The 20,403-nt window shown below is 43.4% G+C and overlaps 1 protein-coding gene across 1 annotated transcript; it reads right to left on the bottom strand.

Annotated features, from left to right (window-relative positions):
- Window positions 1-313: 313 nt before the first annotated feature.
- LOC311132634 (nuclear receptor subfamily 1 group D member 2-like) lies at window positions 314-10,765 on the bottom strand. The gene is made up of 8 exons (XM_084165882.1): window positions 10,227-10,765; window positions 8,101-8,304; window positions 7,858-7,946; window positions 5,382-5,526; window positions 4,299-5,149; window positions 3,736-3,921; window positions 3,345-3,555; window positions 314-3,005 (listed from the first exon to the last, which is right to left on the bottom strand). Exons 1-8 carry the CDS (start codon window positions 10,243-10,245, stop codon window positions 2,809-2,811), a joined length of 1,902 nt encoding a protein of 633 aa, XP_084022008.1. The 5' UTR covers window positions 10,246-10,765; the 3' UTR covers window positions 314-2,808.
- Between the last annotated feature and the right edge of the window lie 9,638 nt (window positions 10,766-20,403).

Below are 20,403 nucleotides of genomic sequence, written 5' to 3' on the forward strand. Positions count from 1 at the left end.
ATTTTTAAATAACAAAAAAATGGTAAAGTGGTTGTCCCACTGGCTATCATAAGGTGAATGCACCAATTTGTAAGCCGCTCTGGATAAGAGCGTCTGCTAAATGACGTAAATGTAAATGGCAGTGAGATTTAACCTGAGTAAATGTTGCCTATGTTATTGGTTCTTAAAATTGGCTGATCATTCTTGGACTGTGGAGAAAAACCCACTGCAAAGGAATGACAACACTATATACAGATATGTTCATATTTTATATATAGGTCTTTATATATAGAAATCTATGTATACTGCAATGCTTTCAGAGAGGAGAAAACAGAGACGGTCCACAGGGTAGGTCAGTGATGGAACGATGCACACGTGATTGACAGAACAGAAGCAGAGGATGATGGATGATGAAGAGCAGGCGAGTTGGTAGAAAAGAGAAACTAGCAGTCTGAAATCATCAATCAATCAACCTCATAACGGACATTGTCATATGGAATCCCTGCAACTCAATTGATTACAGCCCTGGCAGTCCCTTGCTGTTATTTACTAAATGAAATTACAAACTCGTGTAATATTACAATCATACTATATTTGAATAGAATCTACCTATTTACATTACTTCATAACTAAATCTGTAGTCTGTGTGTACAGGTTTTAAAAGTATGGTAGAGGACAAAAGTATCAGTCTATTCAAGTTTAGTGGTCCTCTGTTGAAATAGTGGTATAATATTTGCTGGTGTAGCAGAGTCCAACTGAATGACAAAAACATTCCTACAACATTTCTCTCCCTTCCTACAACCACCGACCCTACAGCAACATGACACAAGTTTGCATAGCCAACATGTGTTTATGTGTAATGACTGATTTTGTGTATTTCTATGTCGTACACCAATTGGTGCCTAGCCTGAATGGGCTTAGAAGACACGATATCAAGTATGTGTGCACAAAACAACATTTTTACAGTAAACAAATTAAATGCATTTATCTAATAAATTAATTTTAAACCGAAACGGTCACCTAACAATTTGCACCAAAACAAAAAATAATATGAAATGGGTATAACACATCTAAAACAAAATGTCTCCTTTTGACATGGAAATAAACAACTAAAATGTCTCCAAGTGGAGATATGTTGAGGAGTCGATAGGTTATATTGGTTACCAACGTTAACCTTTGGCAGTTCGAATAACCTCTATGTATTTCTGACTTCCTGTTTGTTTGCTCTCCTATTGCTCAAATGGGAGGTCTATAACAACACCCTATAATGATTAAGTGATGGGACCATGTCTGTCAATGATGGACTTCAGTTAGTTCATAACCCTACATAATTACCTACAAGAACATTTCATGATTTACAACATAACCCTCCTCTTAACAATGATAGCTTGTAACACAAACACCACAGGAGGCTGCTGAGGGGAGGACGGCTCATAATAATGTCCGGGACAGGAGCTAATGGAATGGCATCAAACGCATGGAAACCATGTGTTTGATACTATTCCAGCCTTTACCACAAGCCCATCCTCCCCAATTAAGGTGCCACCAACCGCCTGTGATATACAGACATACAACTGCTGCACCATCAACACAAACTGTAAGCTTGAAATAAGAGCTTCCTCTCAACAAATAAAGACGTTCAATCAAAGCTCTTCCTCGCGTGACTAGCTAGGGCCACGAGACAGACATGACGTAGCAGCGTTTACCCTGATTACATAGGTCTATCTATGCTTTTACCACATTCCACTTGTCACTCAACACAGTGTAGAGAGGAGACTTAACATTTCTCTGTAGTCATTCATTGTCAGTTTACTTTAAACTAGAGGGGTTGGAGTTGAATTAAATAGCCCTAACCCACCTTTGGAATCACCCTCTCTTTTTAGGCAATAAGCACAACATCCTTCTAGATTAGTCTGCCTAACCACAAACATACACCCAAGGTGTAGAGCGGGGCTCTCGAACCCTGTTCCTGGAGAGCTAGCTTCCTGTAGGTTCTAACTCCAATCCCAGTTGTACCTAACCTGGTTCAGCTTATCAACCAGCTAATTGTTAGAATCAAGTGTGCTAGATTAGGGTTGGAGTGAAAATTTACAGGAGGGTAGCTCTCCAGGAACAGGGTTGGGGAGCCCTGCTGTAGACGAGCTAAACGAAAAGTCTAAATAATCAGTCACATATCATATTGCACAAACAATGCAAAAATACACATCCACACAATGTTTATAAAAGGTTATTCTCTAAGGGTTGTACAGCAACAAACATGTCCTACACAACACGCGCACACACAGAAACAAGACAAAGAAACATAACACATCCATCTTCTGCTTGTGTCTGTGAACGTTATTACTACACCAATAAAGGCCTTTTAGGCTTACAGTACGCTAACTTTTTTTGTGAACAATTGTTTTTCATTGGGTCACAAGGGCACAGTACGATAACTTTTAAGACTTAAGCCTTTCCCCTCCCTCCCCTTTAACCGTGACACATTTGCCCACTAGTTCGACTTGTTCGTGAAGGAAAAAGATAATGTGAAGTAAGTAGCAGAATAAGAGGGTTCTCTTGGAGGTCAGGGTTCATAGTTCATTGGGGTAGCTGGTCGAGGTGTGTCAGGGTGTATGGAGAAATGGGCTTTGTGGTCCACAGCCACAGGCTTCAGGCCCAGTGTCCATGGTCATATACATTAGGGCACAACTTAGCAAAAGGTTTTGCAATGGGGGGAAATAAACAAGCATTTCTTATTGGACAAGGTCAGGTGGTACCTCCCCATTTCAGTAAATATTCTTCCATTTGGTGCCTAATGAATACACCCCAGGTTCAGACCTTGGTTCTGGTCTAGGGATGGACCTTGAAGGCCAGCAGCTTCTCAGAGTGCATGTTATTGAGGGAGTGGAGGTCGGGCAGTCTGAGGAGCAGCTTGGTGAATATGGCTGACTCGTTGGGGTGGTTCTTAGTGATGAGGCCCCTCAGGTGCCGGATCAGAGTCTCCTGAAGAGCCTCCACAGAGTTCACGTTCTCAATCCCTGAGCGATCTAGAACACAAAAACCACAGTAGAACGTTATTAGACTTGGTTCCTATACTTTTCTCTGATCACCATGCATCCGGTATGTCTCTATGACAGGAAGCTCGATCAACTGATATGGATAGAATATGTTAATGAGGAAGGAAACACTCACTATAATACAACGCATGCTTTCAAACACAAAAAACATAGATAGCTACACTACTCTCTTGGTAAGAAGCCATACAGTACCATAACAACTCACAGTATTAAGTCGGTTTCTATAGGAACTATAAGAAAGTCTATATAAAGGGACAGGAAGTGCGAATCCCGTGAGTGGGGTCACAAGGTCACAGGGCGTGAGCCTACCGGCAGAGATGAGGACGACAGCGGTGAACAGGCTCATCTCCTCCTCACTGAGGCCGAGCCCCATCAGCTTGTCGCTGAAGTCCATCATGGAGGTCAGGAAGTCGCCGGCGCCCATGGCTCGTAACGTCTCCACACTGTACTTGTTACCACCCAGGAACGTCACTGTGCGGTCTTTCACGTCAAACAGGGACGCAAAGCGCACCACTAACACCTGGTGAAGTGACAGCAGACACTAGTTAAGTCTGGGTGGATCAACTGCATTTCGAAGATAGCCTTTTCAACTGCATTTCGAAGATAGTTTTTTTTCTACTGTTTTCATTCACGTGAGACAATGGATAAGGGGTAGAGAAGAGAACACAATACGAGTGAGTGTTCTGAGAGTGGTCTTTACCTCAAAGGTACCAGCCTTGAGCAGGTTGACCTGGTCGTGTTGGGAGAGGTCTCTGAAGCCTGGGATCCGCTTGGCAAACTCCACCACCTCCCTGACGGCCGGGGTGAAACTGTGGCTGAACTCCTCCCAGATCCCATGGCCTGACTTATGGGGGTTCACATGGGGAGACGTGTTCATGGGACACAGCTGAGGACAGAGAGAGAGGAGATGGACTTGGGTTAGAAGGAAGCACACGCAACATATCAGTCACATACTTATTAAAAATGGTGGACAAGGCGAGTTCCCCCAAATAAATGTGTTACGTTAACACAATCTAAAAGGTGTGAACACACCCCCTCTATAGATCAAGTGTGGTGTCCCACAGGGATCGAATCTTGGACTTCAATTATTTATAGTTTACATTGACGATCTGCCAAATGCATCAAACTGCTTTCTCAAGTGCTTTGAGAATAAAGTGTTATATAAATGTAGTTGATCATTAGATTCTATGATAGACAACATAAATATTATATTAACTATAATATATCATACCCTCCTTCTCCATCTGTCTATCTTGGACTCACCAGATGCATCCTGTTGCCCCGGCTCCACAGTGGTCCACTGAATCCTCCATGGGAGTTGGAGGTGGCCTGGCTAGTGCTGTTGTTGCCTCCTCTCAGGCCATTGTGGGCGTAGGCTGGGCAGTGGCCACTAGGGGAGCTGGTGGGCAGTCTGTCTCTGCTGTAGGGGCAGTGGTTCTGGCTGGGGGTGGTGGTGTGGTCCTCATGGCGATGGTAGCTGTCAGGGCCCTGAGGCCCAGTGTTGGTGGGCCTCTCCTGAGCCTGGTAATGGGCCTGAGTGGCTGTGAGAGGGACCAGGTCATTTTGGTTCTGGTTCTGCTGGTTCCAGGCCTCCTGCTGGTTCTGGTTCCTCTCCTCCATCCTCTTTCCAGTGTCACTGACATGTTGCTCCGCCCCTGGGGAGGTTAGCTGGGTGTCGGCCTGGGACTGGGGGGAGGGGCTACCTTGCTCCTGGTTGTACATAAAGGTCTCCTGGTGGGCCCGGGTCACCGAGCCAATCACATCCTCTGACACGCAGTCTGAAGCACTCGACGGAGACACTGAGTTAGGGCTGGGATTTGTATTCATGGCGACCGCAGGCTCGCGGTCAGAGCTGGTCTCCTCAGATTGGTTGGACCCGGGGGAAGCGGCGGGAGAGGTGGAGGAGGAAGAGGCGGAAGAGGCGGAGCCTAGGCCAGAGTCAACATATTGGGGGCGGGGCTCCATGGGGCAGGCTGGCACCTGAAGCTGATTTGCCAGGGGGAGGGGTGTGTTGCCGTGTAGCTGGCTGTTATTCATCATGTTGTTCATGGCACTCTGCATCTCTAGTAGCATGCGCTGCTTCTCACGCTTTGGGATGCGACCAAAACGCACAGCTAGGGAGGAGACAACATTTAGAAATGGTCTTTGCCAAAATATATGCTTGTCTACAGATTATCAAATACTGTAAATCCTTGTTTGAAATCTAACAAACCGACTTCTTTCTTCATCTACTTCTTTCTCAATCACATATTTATCTAACCCATGACAACCCACGATAACGGTAATATACCATGTATTATTGTGACTGGAGAGGGGATGTAGTTAAAGAAGGTAATAGAAACGTACAATCCTTGGACATGCCGACCAGCAGACACTTCTTGAAGCGACACTGCTGGCAGCGGTTCCTGTTGATCCTCATGATGGCACAGCTCTCGTTCTTCAGGCACTTCTTATACTGGATGTTCTGCTGGATGCTCCGACGGAAGAAACCCTAGAGACACACAGACAGACACACTGGTGAGTCAGAGTTTAGAGTCTAGAGTTATATCCGTGTTGGGGGGATTTTGCACTTTGTCCATTTGTATGCTGAAAATCTAGAATATATTATTTCTATGAATAATACATTATTTGATATCAAATTTGGCCATTAAAAAAATGAACCCCCTACAACAGAGTGCATGACGCCTCTCGGTTTTAGAGGTTGAAGAGGAGTTTTTTTATTTTTATATTGCAGATAGGTTGTGGCTTCCATCAATGTAATGGTCTGCATCATTTCCAATCCCCCATACAGTGGGGGAAAAAAGTATTTAGTCAGCCACCAATTGTGCAAGTTCTCCCACTTAAAAAGATGAGAGAGGCCTGTAATTTTCATCATAGGTACACGTCAACTATGACAGACAAATTGAGGAAAAAAATCCAGAAAATCACATTGTAGGATTTTTTATGAATTTATTTGCAAATGATGGTGGAAAATAAGTATTTGGTCACCTACAAACAAGCAAGATTTCTGGCTCTCACAGACCTGTAACATCTTCTTTAACAGGCTCCTCTGTCCTCCACTCGTTACCTGTATTAATGGCACCTGTTTGAACTTGTTATCAGTATAAAAGACACCTGTCCACAATCTCAAACAGTCACACTCCAAACTCCACTATGGCCAAGACCAAAGAGCTGTCAAAGGACACCAGAAACAAAATTGTAGACCTGCACCAGGCTGGGAAGACAATCTGTAATAGGTAAGCAGCTTGGTTTGAAGAAATCAACTGTGGGAGCAATTATTAGGAAATGGAAGACATACAAGACCACTGATAATCTCCCTCGATCTGGGGCTCCACGCAAGATCTCACCCCATGGGGTCAAAATGATCACAAGAACGGTGAGCAAAAATCCCAGAACCACACGGGGGGGACCTAGTGAATGACCTGCAGAGAGCTGGGACCAAAGTAACAAAGCCTACCATCAGTAACACACTACGCCGCCAGGGACTCAAATCCTGCAGTGCCAGACATGTCCCCCTGCTTAAACCAGTACATGTCCAGGCCCGTCTGAAGTTTGCTAGAGTGCATTTGGATGATCCAGAAGAGGATTGGGAGAATGTCATATGGTCAGATGAAACCAAAATAGAACTTTTTGGTAAAAACTCAACTCGTCGTGTTTGGAGGACAAAGAATGCTGAGTTGCATCCAAAGAACACCATACCTACTGTGAAGCATGGGGGTGGAAACATCATGCTTTGGGGCTGTTTTTCTGCAAAGGGACCAGGACGACTGATCCGTGTAAAGGAAAGAATGAATTGGGACATGTATCGTGAGATTTTGAGTGAAAACCTCCTTCCATCAGCAAGGGCATTGAAGATGAAACATGGCTGGGTCTTTCAGCATGACAATTATCCCTAACACACCGCCCAGGCAACGAAGGAGTGGCTTCGTAAGAAGCATTTCAAGGTCCTGGAGTGGCCTAGCCAGTCTCCAGATCTCAACCCCATAGAAAATCTTTGGAGGGAGTTGAAAGTCCGTGTTGCCCAGCGACAGCCCCAAAACATCACTGCTCTAGAGGAGATCTGCATGGGGGAATGGGCCAAAATACCAGCAACAGTGTGTGAAAACCTTGTGAAGACTTACAGAAAACGTTTGACCTGTGTCATTGCCAACAAAGGGTATATAACAAAGTATTGAGAAACTTTTGTTATTGACCAAATACTTATTTTCCACCATAATTTGCAAATTAATTCATTAAAAATCCTACAATGTTATTTTCTGGAGAAAAAAATTCTCAATTTGTCTGTCATAGTTGACGTGTACCTATGATGAAAATTACAGGCCTCTCTCATCTTTTTAAGTGGGAGAACTTGCACAATTGGTGGCTGACTAAATACTTTTTTTCCCCACTGTAGGTAAACTGGGATATGACTAAAGAGTTAATCAGGGTGATTTTTCCACAAATAGACAGGTATTTTCCTTTCCATGGTAGCAAGATATCTATTTTTGCTAACTTTCTATTAAAATGTATTGTAGTGAGAATTTTTTTTATTTCGAGATATGAATACTGAGTGTGTCCACTTCACCTTCAGACCATTTTATTGGTAAACTACACGGTAATGTAAAATCTGTATGTTTTAGTGTTCCAATATGTAATATAGTCCACTTTGGTTGTAATCCAGAGAGGTTAGAAAAATTATCTAATTTAGATCCTCTAGAGGGAGGTTGCAGGGAGACTGTTACTTGTTAGGATACCATACCATTATGTCACCAAGCCCTCTCTCACCGTAACTATGATATTGAGGCACAACATGATGCAACATTGATTAGGTGTGTGTTCTCACCTTGCAGCCCTCACAGGCATGTACCCCATAGTGGAATCCAGATGCAATGTCTCCACACACCTTACACAGCAGCACCAAGCCATTGATTTCTGAAAAAACATCTCATCAGCACCAACTGAGGAAATACCTCTTTCAAGTAAATTCAATAGACTGTATTCATCCCCAAAGCCAAGGGACAATTACTGCAAGCAAATAGTAACTGAATAGACATTCAAGTTATTGCACAGCAGAGAAACCACTCACTAGTAATGTCGCATTTTGCAGTGGAGGCCGAGCGTCCAGTCTTCGCAATAGTGTGGGCCAGCGGGAGGGTGAGACCTGCCATGGTTAGGGACGTGTTCACCACATTGCCCTGGCGACAGCTGTGGGAGGAGTTGTAGCTGCAGTCATTTGAGTCACTATGACATGACTCGGGGCTGGAGGAGCTGATGTACGCTATTACACCCCCTAGTGGAGAGAGAGAGAGACATGATGATGAGGCTAATAGTTTCACAGAATTAAATCTCAATGGCTAGGGCTGTCTACTGGGGTAGCAGAGGTTCAAGTTACACAAAGAACAATGCATTTACATGACCTTATAAATAGAGTGAGTGTTTGAAAGAAATTTGAATTAATGTTGTTTCGGAAAACATTTTTGCATACCGAAAGATCTGGAAATCGTACAGTCCAAAAACGATTAAACTTATTCCAAAACAAAAAAAATCTTAGCATTGAATTATTCCATAATTAAATAGTGCTGCCCCTATTGACTACAACTATCAGTCAGAACTGCCCCCACTCCAAACTACCATTAACAACCTCTAGTTTCAAAGCACTCTGTTTCCCTGATTCACATGTTGCAATCAAGTGACACTGACGTCGCCTTTTTCTCCTATGGAAACCAAATCTGATCCTGATTGGACCATAGCATAGAGAGGCTGGCTTATACTCGTAGCCTAGTGCCTACCCATAATTCCCTGGTGCCGCAGAGTAGCTCTGAGCCAGGAAGAGGCTGACCACCCGCCCAGTCAAACAGCTCTGTTTTTTCAGCTCAGGCTGACCTGCTTTCTCTCCCTCCATTCTGGTTAGATAACGCCCCTGTTACATAATGTAGGTTTCAGCAGGGTGTGTGGAGAACAGCCTGGATACACTGCAACTCACACACATACGGCTCAAGATGGACGCTCATCATCATTCAATCAAATCACGAGGCCGGGCCAACATTTACGGATTAATGCCTGCCAAATGTTGTATGTTGTCTAATGGAAGTATAACCTATTGTGATGTGTTCATGAGTTGGTCGTCTGTAAATTCCTTGTTGCTCGAACTTCATTACAGAAGAAGTTTAAGCAAAATCCTAAAATAATCTCAAAAGGCACAACTGCCCTATTTTCAACATTCTTAAAAAGCATAAGAAACCCATAGCAATCCAGATAAGGGTCACTTACATAATGGATAGATGATTAGGTGGTCCTCTGTAGCTCAGCTGGTAGAGCACAGCGCTTGTAACGCCAAGGTAGTGGGTTCGATCTCCGGGACCACCAATACACAAATATGTATGCACGCATGACTAAGTCACTTTGGATGAAAGCGTCTGCTAAATGGCATATTATTATATTATTACTGTATTATTATTAGGTTGTGTAACTCTTCGCCTAATTATCAATTATAATTTTACTTGACTCACTGATGACGTTACTTTTTGGAAGCCACCCCCACGAGGAACAGGCATGTTTTCTCGAGATACCCAGTGGTAGAAAACTGCTGCAAACCCTATAACTGCATGCAGTTTCACGTGTATCCACACCAGCTCGCAGGGCAGGATCTTGGGCAAAATTATGCAATGTTTACTTCACAGCGCTTCTCCACCAACCAGAGGATGCTAGGGGAGCGTTTAAATACAAAAGTATAGACGTCACAGCGAACCTCAACCACAGAGAGAGCGTATACAGTCGCACATGGCTAGCGACAGGTCCATGTGAGAAAAGGGACCTGCAACACTCTTCCAGCCTACTGATTCTGAAATAACAACACCCTCAATGACACTCCTAACCCACTTTAACCCAGTTTGAATTAAGGCTGATTACAGTAAGAAAGATCGGACATTTGAGCAGTTTACTTTACTGCAAGCCATTTGCTTATGTTTTGATTCAGAACATCACGCAACCCTTTTAAATCAGGATACTGACAAGTAAGTTTAATCTAGGTTACATAAACAAATGGAATACACTATCAAGATGCAATGTCACAAACAGTTATTCTGTAGACACTAAAATAGGCTATAGGCCTACACATACATATTTATACAGTTATTCTGTAGACACTAAAATAGGCTATAGGCCTACACATACATATTTATACATGAATTGAGCAGAATATTATCATTTTACCTGATTTTGTAGATCCCATGTCCTCTGAATTAAATCCCCTTCTTGCAACCTGAAGTCTGATGACGTGTTAGCTTGTTTTCAGCAACTCTTTAGGTCGCTGGTTGATACTACTGATCAATGAATTGAAGCATTCAGAAAGTTGTCAGCAAACGCAAGTAGGCCTACTAGTTTCACAGATGACATCTATAGCTCAACAGCAACTGTTGCCAATCAGACTGATTTCGCACCGTGATATTTTACGATCACCACCTGTCCAAACAATTCACATAAACTAAAATGTATCAGTTTTGTTTAAAAAACGCCCCGAATCAAACCATAGATTGTAGCCAATTTTGTCGCTTCAGAATGAATCGAACGTTGGGAATTCCGTATCTTTTTAATTTCGTAGAGCGCTCCAAAAAGCTGTCCGTCGGATGTCTCTTTTCTGCAAGCCCTAAGCCTATATATAGCTAGAGCGTAAAAATATGTATTTTCTTCAAGGAAACGATAGCAAAGCGTAGAAAGTTATCCTCTGTCAGAGAGATTCGCTGGATGACTGTTCCGAGTAGAGCTCTCGACTCAAGCTGCTATGCCACCATTTGACCCATTTCAGCGGCTCCTCCTACCCTAGTCTAGCGCTGGTGTCAATGGGCAAGTTCGTTTTGCATGGCTCGGTTCCCCAGGTGCGTGGCGATTTCGCTTAAGGACCAATGGAATGGTCTAAAATATACAGACTCCTCTCACCCGGGCACCGGACCATGCAAAACGAACTAGCCCAATGTAACCCACTGACACACTTTTTACAGTTCAAGGTGGGGGGATGGTGGAAGCAAGGGCACTAAAGGACAGCATCACCCCCATGTGAGCATCCCACCTAAAAATTGGAGGACAGTGGACTGGAGGCTGGTGGAGGGAGAAATGAGGAGGAGGGGCTCTTGGGGTTTCACATGGAGTGAATTCATAAAGAAAAGTAGTGTCTATTGACACAGAAGCAAAGAGTGCATATTTAAAAATACTATCCATCTTGTCTCAATGCCACTGTTAGCAATGCACATCCTTGACAAGTTCTCAGACACAAAGCAGTGTGAGGATTTATTGCTGATAGGTTCCAACGTTTCAGAAATGGATTGGGATTTATTTTATTGTTTGTCTATAGTATAGCATCAAAAAACATAACATTTCTCCAACATATTGAATGCACTGAAGCATAAAATCAGAAATGATTATGACAAGATTTTTCCCACATATATTGAGCTCTCCGAATTTTAAGAATGTGATAAATACATCAAGCAGTTTAAAATGTCCACACATGATTAAAATAATATATATTCTAAATGGCATATAGTACCAGTCAAAAGTTTGGACACACCTACTCATTCAAGGGTTTTTCTTTATTTTTACATTGTAGAATAATAGTGAAGACATCAAAACTATGAAATAACACATATGGAATCATGTAGTAACCAAAAGAGTGTTAAACAAATCAAAATTTGAGATTCCTTGAAGTAGCCACCCTTTGCCTTGATGACAGCTTTGCACACTCTTGGCATTCTCTCAACCAGCTTCACCTGGAATGCTTTTCCAATTGTCTTGAAGGAGTTCCCTCATATGCTGAGCACTTGTTGGCTGCTTTTCCTTCACTCTGCGGTCCAACTCATCCCAAACCATCTCAATTGGGTTGAGGTTGAGTGATTGTGGAGGCCAGGTCTTCTGATGCAGAACTCCATCACTCTCCTTCTTGGTCAAATAGCCCTTACACAGCCTGGAGGTGTGTTGGGTCATTGTCCTGTTGAAAAACAAGTGATAGTCCCACTAAGCGCAAACCAGATGGGATGGCGTATCGCTGCAGAATGCTGTGGCTAAGGAGGGATTTGCTGCCGTTTTATGGGCTCTTAACCAACCGTGCTATTTTGTTAGTTTCTTCGCATTATTTGTAACTTATTTTGTACATAATGTTGCTGCTACCGTCTCTTATGACCGAAAATAGCTTTTGGACATCAGAACAGCGATTACTCACCTTGAACTGGACAAATCATTTTTCTTTAACGAGTCGGACGAAAGGGATTTGCTCCAGACACCCGACAGGGCCCTCATCCCGGTCATTCGCAGTAGAAAGAGACAGAGATATCGCGGAAGGAGATCGGGGTGCCTGGTAAGGAGCCGGCGACTTGTGGCTAATCTGCCTTTGCCATCGGTACTATTGGCCAATGTACAATCGCTTGATAATAAAGAGGACGAACTACAAGCACGTATATCCTACCAATGGGACATTAAAAACTGTAAAATCTTATGTTTCACAGAGTCGTGGCTAAACGACGACATGAATAACATACAACTGGCGGGTTATAAACTGTATCGGCAGGATAGAACAGCAGCCTCTGGTAAGACAAGGGGTGGAGGTCTATGTATATTTGTAAACAACAGCTGGTGCACGATATCTAAGTCTCTAGGTTTTCCTCGCCTGAGGTAGAGTATATCATGATAAGCTGTAGACCACACTATCTACCAAGAGAGTTTTCATCTACTATATTCTTCGTAGCTGTCTATTTACCACCACAAACCGATGCTGGCACTAAGACCACACTCAATGAGCTGTATAAGGCCATAAGCAAACAGGAAAACGCTCATCCAGAGGCGGCGCTCCTAGTAGCCGGGGACTTTAATGCAGGGAAACTTAAATCCGTTTTACCTCATTTATACCAGCATGTTAAATGTGCAACCAGAGGGGAAAAAAACTCTAGACCACCTTTACTCCACACAAAGAGACGCGTACAAATGCTTACAAGCAAAAACTAAAGCAGGAAGCACCAGTGACTCGGTCAATAAAAAAGTGGTCAGATGAAGCAGATGCTAAGCTACAGGACTGTTTTGCTAGCACAGACTGGAATATGTTCTGGGATTCTTCCGATGGCATTGAGGAGTACACCACATCAGTCACTGGCTTCATCGATAACGTCGTCCCCACAGTGACTGTACAGTTGAAGTCGGAAGTTTACATACACTTAGGTTGGAGTCATTAAAACTCGTTTTTCAACCACTCCACAAATGTCTTGTTAACAAACTATAGTTTTGGCAAGTCGGTTAGGACATCTACTTTGTGCATGAAAGGATAATAAAAGGATTACTATTATACTATTCCAGGTATTCCTTAAAGATGAATAATTCACTGTATCACAATTCCAGTGGGTCAGAAGTTTACATACACTAAGTTGACTGTGTCTTTAAACAACTTGGAAAATTCCAGAAAACGATGTCATGGCTTTAGAAGCTTCTGATAGGCTAATTGACATCATTTGAGTCAATTGGAGGTGTACCTGTAGATGTATTTCAAGGCCTATCTTCCAACTCAGTGCCTCTTTGCTTGACATCATGGGAAAATCAAAAGAAATCAGCCAAGACCTCAGAAAAAAAGTTGTAGACCTCCACAAGTCTGGTTCATCCTTGGGAGCAATTTCCAAACGCCTGAAGGTACCACGTTCATCTGTACAAACAATAGAACGCAAGTATAAACACCATGGGACCACGCAGCCATCATACCGCTCAGGAAGGACACGCGTTCTGTTTCCTAGAGATGAACATACTTTGGTGCGAAAAGTGCACATCAATCCCAGAACAACAGCAAAGGACCTTGTGAAGATGCTGGAGGAAACAGGTACAAAAGTATCTATATCCACAGTAAAAACGAGTCCTATATCGACATGACCTGAAAGGCCGCTCAGCAAGGAAGAAGCCACTGCTCCAAAACCTCCATAAAAAAGCCAGACTACGGTTTGCAACTGCAAAAATATAACTGTTTGGCCATAATGACCATCATTATGTTTGGAGGAAAAAGTGGGCAGGCTTGCAAGCCGGAGAACACCATCCCAACCGTGAAGCACGGGGGTGGCAGCATCATGCTGTTGGGGTGCTTTGCTGCAGGAGGGACTGGTGCACTTCACAAAATAGATGGCATCATGAGGAAGGAAAATTATGTGGACATATTGAAGCAACATCTCAAGACATCAGTCAGGAAGTTAAAGCTTGGTCGCAAATGGGTCTTCCAAATGGACAATGACCCCAAGCATACTTCCAAAGTTGTGGCAAAATGGCTTAAGGACAACAAAATCAAGGTATTGGAGTGGCCATCACAAATCCCTGACCTCAATCCTATAGCAAATTTGTGTGCAGAACTGAAAAAGCGTGTGCGAGCAAGGAGGCCTACAAACCTGACTCAGTTACACCAGCTCTGTCAGGAGGAATGGGCCAAAATTCACCCAATTTATTGTGGGAAGCTTGTGGAAGGCTACCCGAAACATTTGACCCAAGTTAAATAATTTAAAGGCAATGCTACCAAATACTAATTGAGTGTATGTAAACTTCTGACCCACTGTGAATGTGATGAAAGAAATAAAAGCTGAAATAAATCATTCTCTCTACTATTATTCTGAGATTTCACATTCTTAAAATAAGGTGGTGATCCTAACTGACCTAAGACAGGGAATGTTTACTAGGATTAAATGTCAGGAATTGTGAAAAACTGAGTTTAAATGTATTTAGCTAAGGTGTATGTAAACTTCCGACTTCAACTGTACGTACATACCCCAACCATTTTTCACATTTACATTTTTGTCATTTAGCAGACGCTCTTATCCAGAGCGACTTACAGTTAGTGAGTGCATACATTTTTATTTTTTCATACTGGCCCCCCGTGGGAATCAAACCCACAACCCTGGCGTTGCAAACGCCATGCTCTACCAACTGAGCTACATCCCTGCCGGCCATTCCCTCCCCTACCCTGGACGACGCTGGGCCAATTGTGCGCCGCCCCATGGGTCTCCCGGTCGCGGCCGGCTACGACAGAGCCTGGATTCGAACCAGGATCTCTAGTGGCACAGCTAGCACTGCGATGCAGTGCCTTAGACCACTGCGCCACTCGGGAGAAGCCATAGATTACAGGCAACATCCGCACTGAGCTAAAAGGTAGAGCTGCCGCTTTCAAGGAGCAGGACTCTAACACGGAAGCTTATAAGAAATCCCGCTATGCCCTCCGACGAACCATTAAACAGGCAAAGCGTCAATACAGGACTAAGACCGAATCGTACTACACCGGCACCGACGCTCGTCGGATGTGGCAGGGCTTGCAAAATATTACAGACTACAAAGGGAAGCACAGCCACGAGCTGCCTAGTGACATGAGCCTACCAGACAAGCTAAATTACTTCTATGCTCGCTTTGAGGCAAGTAACACTGAAACATGCATGAGAGCATCAGCTGTTCCGGACGACTGTGTGATCACGCCAATGTGAGTAAGACCTTTACACAGGTCAACATTCACAAGGCCACAGGGCCAGACGGATTACCAGGACATGTACTCCGAGCATGCACTGACCAACTGGCAAGTGTCTCCGATAACATTTTCAACCTCTCCCTGTCTGAGTCTGTAATACCAACATGTTTCAAGCAGAACACCTTAGTCCCTGTGCCCAAGAACACTAAGGTAACCTGCCTAAATGACTACCGACCCGTAGCACTCATGTCTGTAGCCATGAAATGCTTTGAAAGGCTGGTCATGGCTCATATCAACACCATTATCCCAGAAACTCTAGACCCACTCCAATTTGCATACCGCCCCAAAAGATCCACAGATGATGCAATCTCTATTGCGCTCCACAGGGCCCTTTCACACCAGGACAAAAGGAACACCTATGTGAGAATGTTATTCATTCACTACAGCTCAGCGTTCAACACCATAGTGCCCTCAAAGCTCATCACTAAGCTAAGGACCCTGGGACTAAACACCTCCCTCTGCAACTGGATCCTGGACTTCCTGACGGGCCGCCCCCAGGTGGTAAGGGTAGGTAACAACACATCCGCCATGCTGATCCTCAACATGGTGCGCGTGGGTGCTCAGTCCCCTTCTGTACTCCCTGTTCACTCATGACTGCATGGCCAGGCACAACTCCAACACCATCATTAAGTTTGCCCATGACACAACAGTGGTAGGCCTGATCACCAACAACGACGAGACAGCCTATAGGGAGGAGGTCAGAGACCTGGCCGTGTGGTGTCAGGACAACAACCTCTCCCTCAACGTGATCAAGACAAAGGATATGATTGTGGACTACAGGAAAAAGAAGAGGACTGAGCACGCCCCCATTCTTGTCGACGGGGCTGTAGTGGAGCAGGTTGAGAGCTTCAAGTTCCTTGGTGTCCACATCGCCAACAAACTAACATGATCCAAGCACACCAAAACAGTCGTGAAGAGGGCACAACAAAACCTATTCCCCCTAAGGAGACTGAAAAGATTTGGCATGGGTCCTCAGATCCTCAAAAGGTTCTACAGCTACACCATGACTGGTTGCATCACTGGGGTCAAGTACGTACGGCCCAGTACATCACTGGGGTCAAGCTTCCTACCATCCAGGACCTCTATACCAGGCCGTGTCAGAGGAAGGCCCTAAAAATTGTCAAAGACTCCAGCCACCCTAGTCATAGACTGTTCTCTCTGCTACCGCACGGCAAGCGGTACCGGAGCGCCAAGTCTAGGTCCAAGAGGCTTCTAAACAGTTTCTACTACCAAGCCATAAGATTCCTGAACATCTAATCAAATGGCTATCCATCTACTCTCTGTTTATTATCAATGCATAGTCACTTTAATAACTCTACCTACATGTACATATTACCTCAATTGCCTCAACTAACCGGTGCCCCCGCACATTGACTCTGTACCGGTACCCTCTGTATATAGCCTCGCTATTGTTATTTTACTGCTGCTCTTTAATTATTTGTGATGTTTTTGTTTTTTCTCCAAAAAACTGCATTGTTGGTTAAGGGCTTGTAAGTAAGCATTTCACTGTAAGGTCTACTACACCTGTTGTATTCGGCGCATGTGACAAATACAATTTGATTTGGTAGCCATGCTGGTTTAGTGTGCCTTGAATTCTAAATAAATCACAGACAGTGTCACCAGCAAAGCACCCCCACACCATCACACCTCCTCCTCCATGCTTCACGGTGGGAACCACACATGCGGAGATCATCCGTTCATCTACACTGCGTCTCACAAAGACAGCAATTCGACCATGAAGGCCTGATTCACACAGTCTCCTTTGAACAGTTGATGTTGAGATGTGTCTGTTACTTGAACTCTGTGAAGCATTTATTTGGGCTGTAATTTCTGAGGCTGGTAACTCTAATGAACTTATCCTCTGCAGCAGAGGTAACTCTGGGTCTTCCTTTCCTGTGGCGGTCCTCATGAGAGCCAGTTTCATCATAGCGCTTGATGGTTTTTGCGACTGCACTTAAAGTAATGATGGACTGTCATTTCTCTTTGCTTATTTGAGCTGTTCTTGCCATAATATGGACTTGGTATTTTACCAAATAGGGCTATCTTCTGTATACCACCCCTACCTTGTCACAACACAACTGATTGGCTCAAACGTATTAAGAAGGAAAGAAATTACACAAATTAACTTTTAAGCACACCTGTTAATTGAAATACATTCCAGGTGACTACCTCATGAAACTGGTTGAGAGAATGCCAAGTGTGCAAAGCTGTCATCAAGGCAAAGGGTGGCAATGTTGAAGAATATCAAATATAAAACTTATTTTGATTTGTTTAAAAATGTTTTGGTTACTACATGATTCCATGTGTTATTTCATAGTTTTGATCTCTTCTTTATTCTACAGTGTAGAAAATAGTAAAAATAAAGAAAAACCCTGGAATGAGTAGGTGTGTCCAAACTTTTGACTGGTACTGTATATTATTATTATATTATAAAATGCATTCTAACATTGGCAGCAAAGGCTTCTTCACACAGTCCAAAATAAAAAATGTACTTTTTCAAATGGTTTTCATTATTAAAAATAATTCAACAATTTCATGTGTGTAAGCTCACCAGCTTCTAGTCCCAAAACCCGGAAATGAGTTACCTCTGGTTTGTTCAGCCTTTCCTATAGGGAAAATTAATGGGGAAAGAATAGAGTTTTGGGATAAATGCCAAAAATAAGGTTTGAGATTATCACAGGTTTAGGAGATCTTATACGATTTGTTCTATGAGATAATATCAGTCAGTTAACGTGACCTTTATGAATTATGTAGCCTTAATGTGCTTTTTTTTTACATAAATGCTTCAAAATTCACAGAAAGTTACATTAGCTGATGAAGATTATCTCATAGAACCACAGACCTTATTTTTGGCAAAACTGTTTTGATACTGTAACAATGCTGCTAACAGTCTCTTCGGTAACCTACACTCTCACTGTAGGGCATGATAGGAGAAAAATGATCCTCGTGTCCAAGAGGTGAGGCAGAGGCCACAGAGACGGGAGGCAACATGAGGGCAACATGAGGGACACACACAGGTAACAGCTTGTTTCTTTACTCAGAAACGAGGGCAAAATGTAGATATCTGGGTGTAGGTCTGCATGTGCATTCAAAACACATGCAGCAAAGTAGACATCACATGTAGCAAAGCACAGCAATCACAGATCAGATCTGTACACTAGTGTGTTTTCATATAGCTAACCAAGGAGGAAAATAATGAAGTAGTTGTTCTGCGGGACATCAATGAAATTGAGTAGCTGGTTGACCTTACTGCAGCATCCTCTGGATATATGGGAGGTATTATATTCAACCATGCGAGGGACAAATGGAACCCAAAGAGTTGTTGAAAACCTCTCATGTCTTCACCCACTTTGTTCCTGACTCCATGCACCTTGGTTGAAATGGGATGAACCACATAATTTCTCCAGCAGCACCCTCTGTCCCAGAACAGGTGAAACTGACTCTGACGAGCTGTTTCACTAGATCTCCCACACACTTCCTTGTCAACAAGAATAATGTGGCTACCTCGCTTTTCAACCAAGGTCGGTGCATGAACGAGGACCGAATTTGAAGATAAGTAGGACAAGGATCTTTCAACAACTCTCAGAGGACAATGGAAGTTCACTTCAAATACGACAGTAACACACATTGATTTTAAGAGAATTTGAAGTCAGCTTTGTAGATTTCCTGCTTCACTCAGTTGCTTGACAGACATGGAAACCACCACCCCACTGTTCCAAGCTGCCTTGATGGGTTTGGAGCAGCCATATCCCAAAGAAGACTTCTCCTGACCAGCTCCCATTTCCCTGGTTCTTTGGCTTCCTCTGCCACCACAATGAAAAAAAGACAGACAAGCCCACGCCTTTCTTCAGTTTTTGTTTTGGTGGAATTCTGGTCACCGGTGACGTGAACACTGCAGTGCCCCCAGCTGAATCTGTGTAAGAACGGGCCTGGGAGAAATGTGAGAAAGTTATATAAATGACCACCACATTGTTCTCCAACTCAACGCCCTTGCTGCTCTAGCTTTTCAGTCCTTTCAAACAGTGGATTGCCTCTTTACGTTGAACTGAGTAGTGGTGCAACAGGTTAGGGGGAAGAGGCCAGTGCTTCACATCGTGTTACTTTACCATTTAGCTTAAAACCTGTGCTTAATGTTGAGCAGTCTAATGTGTGATATTAAGGCATTTATAGTCCAACTTAAAATATGTCTTCCAGTTTAGATTAATAATTAAACTGACATTTAGCCCATACATTGTCAATTGAGTGACAAATATATTTTATTCAATGAGAAGACAACTATACTTTTTCATCTTTGAAAAGATTCTCCCTTCTGACCTGGGACTCGAACCCACCACCCTCCAGATGCTGTCCCACTTCTTTAACCTCTAGGTCGGGGCTCTCCAAAACCGTTCCTGGAGCACTACACTCCTGTAGGTTTTTGCTCAAACCCCAGTTGTCACCAACTTGATTCAGCTTATTAACCAACTAAGTATTAGTCAGGTGTGCTAGATCAGTGTTGAAGACAACCTACAGGACAGTAGCTCTCCAGAAACGTGTCGAGTGCTCTTGCTCTAGGGCACTCGACACAGGTTCACTTACTATTATCCCCCAAAACACATTAACCCATCCTGAGGAAAACCTAGATGTAATGACAAAGCGTGCACTGTAGACACTGGTTCAAATCAGTTCCTCTTGCTGTCATATTGGTCAATAGTTCTGACAGGGTGCCTTTCCATTAATCACATTTCACAAGTTTGTGAAAATGCTAGTATGTCAGTTTCGCTTATCCTAGTTACTAACCACTATCTGTATAACTTTATCGCCCAAGATATCAAATGGCAGCTCCTACACCCAAAATGAACAGCCCTTAAAAATACAACACATCAGACCAAC

The sequence above is a fragment of the Coregonus lavaretus genome, assembly GCF_964263955.1.
Source record: "Coregonus lavaretus genome assembly, chromosome: 7".
NCBI lineage: Eukaryota > Metazoa > Chordata > Actinopteri > Salmoniformes > Salmonidae > Coregonus > Coregonus lavaretus.

Bases quoted from the DNA above. Each gene is read 5' to 3' on its own strand.
- LOC311132634 (XM_084165882.1), bottom strand. The intron at 5,150-5,381 runs GTACGTTTCTAT...TCTCCTCCCTAG, and splicing joins GGTCGGCATGTCCAAGGATT to CTGTGCGTTTTGGTCGCATC. The intron at 3,922-4,298 runs GTGAGTCCAAGA...CTCTGTCCTCAG, and splicing joins GGGGCAACAGGATGCATCTG to CTGTGTCCCATGAACACGTC.